The 9,930-nt window shown below is 28.4% G+C and overlaps 2 protein-coding genes across 4 annotated transcripts in view; both read right to left on the bottom strand.

Annotated features, from left to right (window-relative positions):
• LOC101496612 (uncharacterized) overlaps positions 1 to 3,634 on the bottom strand; it is a 5,356-nt gene extending 1,722 nt beyond the window's left edge. Inside the window, exons 1-5 of the mRNA XM_073364186.1 lie at positions 3,284 to 3,634; positions 2,087 to 2,313; positions 1,504 to 1,614; positions 1,016 to 1,174; positions 1 to 205 (exon numbers count right to left, since the gene is read on the bottom strand). Coding sequence (XP_073220287.1) covers positions 1 to 205; positions 1,016 to 1,174; positions 1,504 to 1,614; positions 2,087 to 2,313; positions 3,284 to 3,573 — 992 coding nt within the window. The 5' untranslated portion in view covers positions 3,574 to 3,634. The remainder of the gene's footprint in view (positions 206 to 1,015; positions 1,175 to 1,503; positions 1,615 to 2,086; positions 2,314 to 3,283) is intronic.
• Positions 3,635 to 7,269: 3,635 nt separating this feature from the next.
• Positions 7,270 to 9,303, bottom strand: LOC101496931 (uncharacterized). 3 transcript variants are annotated; one of them, XM_073364149.1, is made up of 4 exons: positions 9,164 to 9,303; positions 8,471 to 8,544; positions 7,835 to 7,961; positions 7,270 to 7,757 (listed from the first exon to the last, which is right to left on the bottom strand). In XM_073364149.1, exons 1-4 carry the CDS (start codon positions 9,164 to 9,166, stop codon positions 7,491 to 7,493), a joined length of 471 nt encoding a protein of 156 aa, XP_073220250.1. In that variant the 5' UTR covers positions 9,167 to 9,303; the 3' UTR covers positions 7,270 to 7,490. The 3 variants fall into 3 exon arrangements, with proteins under 3 accessions (XP_073220250.1, XP_073220251.1, XP_073220252.1); XM_073364150.1 differs by lacking the exon at positions 9,164 to 9,303 and having other exon boundaries at positions 8,373 to 8,485; XM_073364151.1 differs by lacking the exon at positions 9,164 to 9,303 and having other exon boundaries at positions 7,270 to 7,768; positions 8,471 to 8,484.
• Positions 9,304 to 9,930: the final 627 nt, after the last annotated feature.

The raw sequence follows: 9,930 nt of genomic DNA, 5'->3' as shown, positions 1-9,930 counted from the left end.
AGGGGACTAATCAACTTTGGGAGAAGAGTTGCTAAAATGACTATGATTGCAGTTACACCTGGAAGAGTTCCTCCTCGGATACCATAAAGTTTTGTGAAGTATGTGGCAGCTCTGCATATTAAAAATGATGTAGCAACTGCTGTAGCTGTCTGCAACACAGGCACGTTTCCTTGATTATCTGACTTCATCATATGCATTGCATTATCTGCAAACATTACTCATAAACTTACATAGGCAAGAGAAATGAATAGCTTCTTCATCATCAATATATTGGCTCAAACCCTATTTTATTCCTAAAAAATGTAGAGTACTGTGAATTTAGTCTGTGGCTAAGTGAAAATCAAAATTAATCCTTAAATCATCCAAACGTCTGTCACAGATTAGTCTCTGATGTTATAACGACCAAAGACTATTTTGACATTAAGTTCTATCTTTCAGGGACTTTTATGATAGTAAGTTGTATCTTTCAATACTATTTTGATGATTCAAAAACTAATTTAGGTTTTTAGCTAAGTCTGAGACCAAAATGACAGCACCCTACACTTTCAAAAACTAAAATGGTGGTTTACTCTCGATATATTACTTTCACTATATAAATAAATAAATAAGAGAAAGTAGTAATTTTGGTGCTTGAATATGTCGGACCTTGTCATTATAGATCATGATTCATGAATGTATCAAAATTTACAAAAATATCTCTTAATATAACTTTCGTTAGTCAGTTTGATCTTCTAATTTGTCTTTTGTTAATTAATCTGATTCTCAAATGTGTCTTCCATTTGTCAATTGTCAATTTAGTTCATAAAACTAGTAACATAAGACCACTCAGATATTTTTGGAATTTCAATACATTTAGGGACTATTGTGTTGTCATATAATTAACACCTATATTTTTGTAATCTCAATGCGTTGAAATAAAATATTCATCCCATAAAATTCTGTCTCAAAGCACATAGAAAAGGAAAGAAGGAAGATCTTGTATTAGAATTAGAATAGTGTTTGAGGAAAATGGTACCAGCAGTGGTTGGTGGTGCAGTCTCAGCAGGTATTTTAGAAGCCAATGCAAACAACACCATAAAATAAACAGCACAGATAACATTATCTGCTGCAACTCCTGCGGCTAAAACTGATGCAGACAAACCAAGCGCCTCTGAAATCGCAACATAATTAACAGCTACAACAATCAACATTCAAGGGTCAAAAAATCAAATTCATTCAATTTTTTACACTTCTAAAAATCAATCAATATATGTGGTTATAACAAACTACGAAACACTGACACCAGACACGACACTAATAATTTGAAAAAGTAGCAGTGATTGGATACACGTCTTTAATTTGATGCGTCGGTGTTGCATCAAGTATTCAATCAATGTATATAAATGCTTCATCCCCTATGTTAGTTTATATTTGGTTAACTTATTTCGTGGACTAAGCATAAAGCTTATTCTTTATAGCTTCATGAGAGAACTAAAAATAATAGCAATTGGTATAAGCACTTACATCCACCAATATAGCTACCCATGAGAGCTGCTGCTATTTTCCAGTTGTCAGGACCAAGAGATCTCATAGGCACCAAAAGAAATGCCACTAGAGTGCCAACCACAGTAGCAACTGCAATCCACAACATCAGAATCAATTATAAAGTCTCCAATTTAAGTACAACTTTGTTCATGAAATTCACTCCTTGATAAGAGTATCTATATGAATAAGACATTTGAGATAACCATATATTCTTCAAAGACCACAAAAAGTAGCAAGAGTAGTGAATCTTTGATATTCATAGTTTTAAATTGCGGAGTGCAACCACGGTTGCAATATAACGATTTAAAAAGTTTTCGCAGCAACATCACAACTGCAAATGCAGCTGAATTTGTCTGTAATTTAGAACAATATATAAGTTCGCAGCATAACCACAATTACAATTTAAAATCATAGAAAGAGATAAAAAGATCCCAACATCTCGAAAGAGATTAGACAGATATGAGTGGAAAAAGAAAAAGAAAAATGTGAAATTTCGCTATTTTTTTATCAATAGAAAATCATAGATAAACAGATAGCTAGATAGATAAATAGATAAAATCACCTGTCCCGAGTAAGAAAGCTAAGAGAAGTGTGCCAGTCGAACGAATCACTTGGTGCAAATTTGCTCCAAACAATAGCAATGGAATAGTAAGTGGTAAAAGAAACTCCAAGACAATGGAATATGCAGGTGCATCATGAGGAAGAATTCCTAGATTACTTGCTGCAAGTCCAACTAATGTGCTCACTAATGCAGCACTCACCATTCTCCCAATTTTAGTCTTCTCCGACCTTGGATTTCACGAAATGTTTTCACAAAGTAAATCGGATTAGTCTTTTCATCTAATTCAATTTTAAAATTCTGAAATTCTCATTGTCTATTAAAATTTTTAATCAATTCAATTTGTTAAAATCAGCAAAGATTGATGTATTTGGTCATTGATGTATTTGATTATAGACAAAATACATTAATTTTTGTTATTCAATTGTCTCTTATAAAAAGTAACGAAGATAATATTAATTTGAGGATACTCTCTATAGTGTCGTCCCTGAGAATTGGGGTGTTGAAATTTGAATTTGATGTCCTATTCTTTTTATACAAGTTCAAACTTTGTATAGTACACTCAAATTCTCAAGGATGTCCCTGTTTTATGAAAAGAAGTTTTCCCATCGGTCTACAAGACTACTAAGCCAACTATGTGAACAGGGCAAACATTTTTTTACTCCTAAAAGAGTACAATATTTTTTGTACTTATTCAACTATAAGAAATCAACTATTTATAAATTTAGAATTTTAGATCTAGAGTTTGAGAAGAAGAGACATCAATCCCTCCAACTTTGATAATTTTTTTACTATATAATATTTTTATACATATTTTTTTATACTATAAATTTATTTTTTGGTGTCCTATAAATTTGAGGTCTTTCGGAAATTGTCCGAAGCTACTACTCTTCATATATCATAATCAAGTGTGACTTTAAAATAAAATTATCTAAATATCATAATCAATCAGGAGTGTGACTCAAAAAAAGAATATCTAAAAGTCAAACAATTTTAATGATCTCACATTAGTGATTGACATTTCTAACGATTGACACTCATGATCAATTTTCAGCTTAAAAAACTATCTAAACCCAAATCTAAATAGTCTATCATATTCTATTTGACTCAATTCTACATTATATCACCAATCCAAACACTCTCCTAGACTTTCTCAAGCAATCATATAGAAATGGAGTTAGGAAAATGAATAAAAATTACCAGAGACCAAAAGCGCCGATGCTAAAGATAGTTGACCAAACACCCCAATGATCATCAGGGGATATGATAGGATATCTCAGCTGTGACCTCACCGCAACATTAACACTTCGACTTAAACCAGATTCCTTCGACAGATACGAGGTTGTTGTTGTTGTGATAGTGCATTTTTGATGAGGCTGCAGCAGACATGAATTGTGGCGGAGAGAATGTTGGCGTAATGATACGTGGCATGACTTTATTGGCCGTGATGGAGAGAGAACAGTGACAGCTGGTGTTTTTAGGACAGCCATTGGTGAAAGTAGATTCTGAAGGTTCGGGTTTTTGAATGGCTTATTATCCTCATCAATTTATATGACTCATTTTCAAAGATAAATAAACAAACACGCCATACAGATTAACATTGAAATATTCTATATCAACTGATTTTTAAATTTTTAATATTTTATAAATTGAAAAATCATCCTTTCCATATCACGTAAATATTTTTAAATATTAATTATTAATATATTTTAACGTAAATATAATAGTAATTTATCTTTGACTATTTATTTTTATTTTTATTTACTTTGATCATTTATCTTTTAAATTGTGTATTTTTATTTATTTATTTAGTTTTTGTTACAATCATAATAAAAATTATAGTAATATCAATTATTAGAATATCTTTTAACAATTATCAAAGTGTATTGAGGATAATATTCTATAAAAAGATCAATTTAATCATATAAAATGTTTGCATTTGAAAATACTATTTTTTGCATGCTTTTAAATATATTTAAACTCTTTGAAACAAAGAGCATTTATCAGAGGTTAGAGTTCACTATATTTTCACCTCATTTTTATTAAGGTCGCATTCATAACTTTACAATTCATCCAAGATTTGATCATAAAAGTTCAAGACAATAATTATAAAGTTATTTGAAAGAGTTATGATGAAAATGAGTAAAATTCATCACTTATAAAAGATAAAGTATTAAAACAAATAAATAAAAAGATAAAAGACCACAACGAATATTTGGTAAAAAATATAAATTACCAAAATTATTTTTAAGTCGTATTTACCTATTTGTTTAAGATTTTAAAAAAGTGATTTTTACTTTGCAATTTTAAAAATGATTTTTATGAAAATTTACTTTAAAATAGTATAAGTTTTTTAGATTCATTTGTTACCAATTAAAAAATAATAATTTTGACATTCAATAACTTAGATATTCATTATTAAAGATTTTAACATAATAAAAATCAGATTTTTCTTTTTAAAAAAAGTATATTTTAAAAATGATTTTTATGAAAAACTTCTCAAAATTGCTTTTCATCTTTTTAAATTTTATTATCTAAAAAAAATTATAGAAAATAGATGAAATACTTAAAATCATATTTTAAGATAAACTATTTAAACTAATTTTTTATTTAAAGCTTTATTTTTAAAATTTTATTTTAAAAATGTTATAACAAAAAGATAAAATACTATAATTTTTTTTTTAAAATCTTAAACAAACGAGTCTATATAGTTTAATACCATATTCTTTTTTTATTATTATAAAAAAAAGGTTTTGTTTTTGTTCTTTTTATATTTTATAGGTTTCAAATTTTTGTCTTAAGTTATATTTTATAGAGATAAATAAATTATTTTTTTATCTTATCATGGATAAATATTTTAATTAAAGAGACATGAATATGATAACTTTCATGATAAATTTGTTATATTGTGTTGACTCATCAAACAGTAAATTTAGATATGAAGAATTATATTGTTATCTTGTTTTGTTTCTTATATTTTGTATTAATCAAATGGACCATAAAAAGTAGTCCATTTATTATGAATACTTCAAATAAATAAAAAAGTAGAATGTATTTAGTAATATAATTTAGGCAAAATATATTTATTAGTCTTTTAAGTTGTACAAAAATATCAAATTGATCTTTTAATTTTATTAATTTTTTTTATCAAGTTAGTTTATAAAAATTATAATGTTGAACTATTTTTAGATTTGAATTCATTCAATGATTTTTAGTTAAAGATTTTTAAAACTGGACTATGAACTTTGTTATTATATATAACAAATTTTTATGTGATTTTATAATATAGATTAAGAGAATTTTGTGTTTAATTTCAATAACCTTAAAATACATCTCACTCAAATTCTTTACATTTACAAACATAAATAATTCTTTACATGTTTAAAATTAGGATCATTAAACATTTACAAACATAAATGACGAACTTGACTCCAAAAGAAAAATATATAAAACCTTATTTTTTTTTTTAAAAAAAAGATAAATAATTAATTTGTTATTTTCATGTAACTTAAATGACTATATATATAATATTTCATCTATAATTTTTTTTTTAAGTTTATATTTGAAGATAATGATTAAGAACAGAGTGATAAAATTGTAGAGATACAACTACAGTCTTGATTATAAACAAAAATAAAATTACGAGTTTAAAATAGGAATCATTAAATAAAGTGAGAGTAGGTTATTTATTTATATTTGTGACTTAAAATTACGAGTTTTGTGGCTATTCATTTTAATTTTTTTTTTATCTACGATTATCCTTCTTTTTATTTTGTAACTATTCAATTGCAAGATACTTCCATGAGTAAAAATTATTTACATTTTTCTTTTATTTGGAAAGAATAATTATTTATAATCTTTTTTTTACTCTTTTCAAGTTTGGGGAGTTGGTTATTTATACATGGCCAAGATACAGAAAATAATAATAATAATAATAATAATAATAATAATAATAATAATAATAATAATAATAATAATAATAATATATTTTACCCATATATATAATCAAATTACTCTATAATGTGATTTTGACATTGTTTATAAAATATCTGCATAAATACTTAAATAGTGAGATGTGATTGAAGTGTAAAAAATTTAGACAAACAACAATGTGTGCAAACTAAATTCTTTATTTATTGGAACTACACAATAATATTTTTATAATATTTAACTATATCTGTTTTGATAGTCTCCCACGAAAAAAATTAGAAATACAACTCCATTCGAAATTCCATCAATTATATGTATATAAAAAAAAATAATTGAATGTAGCTAACTTTCTTACACTCTTATTTCAAAAGAATATTTTGAAGTATTGAAACTTCACGCTTAACTAAAAAAATGCTTAATTGTTCAAATAATATGATTAGAAAGTAGAAACATTATCTTGGTGGTATAAACATGATGTTTGTAGCTCAATCTTATTTAAAAATAGTTAGACATCATATCATTGACTCGGAAAATTAGTCTATAACAGTCTCACAAGATCTAATTTATAGGGAAATTTTGGAGCGTCTATTAAATTTAAAAGATCCTAATTACTGTGGATTAGTGAAAAAATAAATTATCTTAGTAATATTAATGTATTAAAAACATTTTTTAGACACACACTTAATCTACTTTTTCGGAATCAGTTTACACAACTGATATAAAGTGATGAATTATCCTCGATTGCACCTCCCTCCTAACTTCAAAATTTAACCTTAAAAAATGTCTCTAACTACTTTAGATCACAATCACTTCAAGGATTAACTAGGGTATGTTTAAATTTGTGATATAAACATAGTGAAATTAAAAGATTTTTTTTTACCGGGATGGATTAACTAGCTTTTAAAAAATGGATGCTACCTTATTCTACTTCAATCCAAAAAAAATTCGAATAAAAGGGCTACTTCATTCCACTTTATACCACAAATTCAAAGATATCATAAATTCATAATAATTTCATTTATACTATTAAATATATAATCCATGTACTCAATTGTGAATGAAAAACGTGGAATTTTAGAGAAAAAAACAACTCTAGTAATCTAGAGTTCAGCCCAATAATAAATAAAATAACATAACATAAGCCATCCATTACACTGAATTTGTAAGCTCAACTAAATCCTTCCCATTTCATTTTTACATTCAGAAAAGCAACAGTCCATTCCATTTATAATTAAGACTCCAGTTTCCACCTCAAATTAGATAACTCAATCAATACATAATTTTAAAGTAAAAAAGAATTTACACAAAGTTCCAACTTTTGCTTCATATCTAAGTTGAAAAGAAAGAAAAAAAAGAGCTAAATGAAAATATATATGAATTGCAATTAAATGGTGTTACTAACAACTTCGTGACATTCAATATTATAAGTTTCTGAATTTCACCCTAATTCAACATATTGTACAATAACACTATTGATTCAAGATATATTGTCACCCTTCTTCTGTTTCTTGATCTTAGAGTTATCCTCCTCTAAAGACTTCAGCTTGTTCTTTATTGCGGCTATTTTCGCACTACGACTTGTCTGTCCCGAGCCACTAGTGAGATGCAACTTGTGCCCTTCACCTGTTGCTTTTTTAGAGCTATCTGCTGTTTCCAGCGCGTATCTCTCACTCGCAAGACGAACAACTAATGGCCGGCCGCAAGCTAACTTCCCATGCATTTTCTCCTTGGCTAATTTAGCTTCCTGCATTCTCACTTTAATAATGGAAATCAGGAATTGTTTGAATGTGAAAGTATAACAAAAGAATGTCATCTCTGTACCTCTTTTGTGCTATACTGGATAAAAGCGAAACCCCGTGGTTCGCCACGTTTCGGGCCACGGGTGTGCCACAAGAAATCTTCGGTCACAATCTTTCCATAAGGAGAAAACATTTTGAGTAGAGCAGCTCTGTAAAATGATGGAAACAAAAGTAGAGGATAAGAATTTGCACGAAATACAAGGAAACTGAGGGTGAGGCTCCTGTCAAGGTTTTAAATAAAGGTTTGTAACCGCTAGGCTGTGACATCTAGGTTTTTGATGTCCTTGAAACCGCAATTGAGGCCAAATCAGTTGCATTTGACTGTGATTCTCGCAATATCTAGGATTGCAACACAAATGCAATAGTTACCGCGATTTGAAAACTTGATTCCTAGATTCCTAAAACCAATTTCAATGGCAATGGTTACAATGTGCTTGAATTTCAGTGCTAAGGAACTCAAATGTAAGTTTGTGCATTTGAGCTCATTCAATTGAAATCCAAACACACTTTAAGAAATCAAGAAATAGAAAGTATTCATTACATATACTTTCAATACATACTTTCCATCTTTTATTTGTTGATAAAGCCTTCAGAACACATGATACCATTTGACGCGAAAAAAAAAATTAAGCTGTGTTGGGGGATTGACGAAACTAACTCTGTAATTCTGAGATCAAGATTGCCAATGTACAGTCTATTTTCACACTTATCATCAATAGAACCATTAGGATCCTGCATTCAGAAATACATACAAATAAGTGCCAGAATACAATGTGCTGGGAAATATCAAAATCCACCAGATCAATTTTAGATACTATCTTGTTAAGTAAATTCTAACAATTTCAAAATACAAATTCATCTCAAAGTAATATCTGAGATGGGATATACTCTTCTGCTATTGCTGTATTGTTTATGATGAAGTATTGTCATTCTTTTTGCAATATATTCTACAATCTAATAGAAGTTTTTTTTTTTACCTAAACACATACTTTAGTCGGATTTTACTGAGGAGTTTAATAGTAATGCACTGTCAATGTAAATTAATTTTACACCGACATTGAATGAGTACTCATCATATTCTCATATAAGCCCATTTTATAACCTCATTATAAAAATAATTGTCAAATACAAGATTTTGTTTGAACATCAGTGTAAAACTAGTTTACACTTACATTGCATGTTCCCTTTTCTATGCAAAAATGTACATATGATGCTTAGACAAGGAAAATCATATTGACAGGTAAAAAAATACAGCACAATATTATGCCCATCCAGACAAGTATTTATAGTATATTAATCAAATAGCATATAAATAAAATATATTGTTAAAGAGATCAAACATTGAATATACCATGACAGCAAACACAGCAAGTGAAGAACTTCAACCTAAAATCCGGAGCATCAAATGTGCATTGTCCTGCATATGAAAAATCAACCATAACCGTGTCTTTACATCTTTGATACAGTCCAATGAAATGCAGTATCATTGTGTACAATACGTAGCACCGACACTTCAAATTGAAAGCGCGACCAAAAGCGGTGTCTGACACTGAAACAAGTCACACAACACCTACACTATCTATGTGTTATGTCTCGTGTTTGATGTTTGTGCTTCATATACAATCATCACTTAACCAAGAAAAGATGCATCATTCATTTTGCAATAACTAACAAGGCCTAAAGATGCAAGAAAGATGAACAACTTCAGATTTTCTTACATCACAATCGCTGTCCCTTACAACCCTCAACACTTCTGAAACTTACCAAGAGCAAATAATTTCAACAGAAACCTCATTTGCCCAAAAGCAAAAATTCACGACATTTTTTTATGAAGAAATGTATGAAATTGGGCATGTGGTCAAATTTTCAATTATGCAAAATGGGTTAGTTATTTCAAGAGCAGTAATACGCCCTATAAAAAAATCAGATTTGAAAAATTCACATTCTTTTCAAGATTTTGATTGTCACACATCCTCAATGTAAAAAAATTTCTCCTTCAACACATTACAACAATTCATGCATGGAAATGACTTTAGAGGTAGTTATGGTAAAAATCAAACAATTATGACTGAATGACAGTGTGAAAACTCTTTACATAATAACAATTCAATTTGTCAC

This window comes from Cicer arietinum, chromosome 8, assembly GCF_000331145.2.
Source record: "Cicer arietinum cultivar CDC Frontier isolate Library 1 chromosome 8, Cicar.CDCFrontier_v2.0, whole genome shotgun sequence".
In the NCBI taxonomy this organism is placed as follows: domain Eukaryota; kingdom Viridiplantae; phylum Streptophyta; class Magnoliopsida; order Fabales; family Fabaceae; genus Cicer; species Cicer arietinum.
The sequence above is the reverse complement of the archived record's forward strand: the minus strand, read 5'-3'. Positions and strand labels throughout refer to the sequence as shown.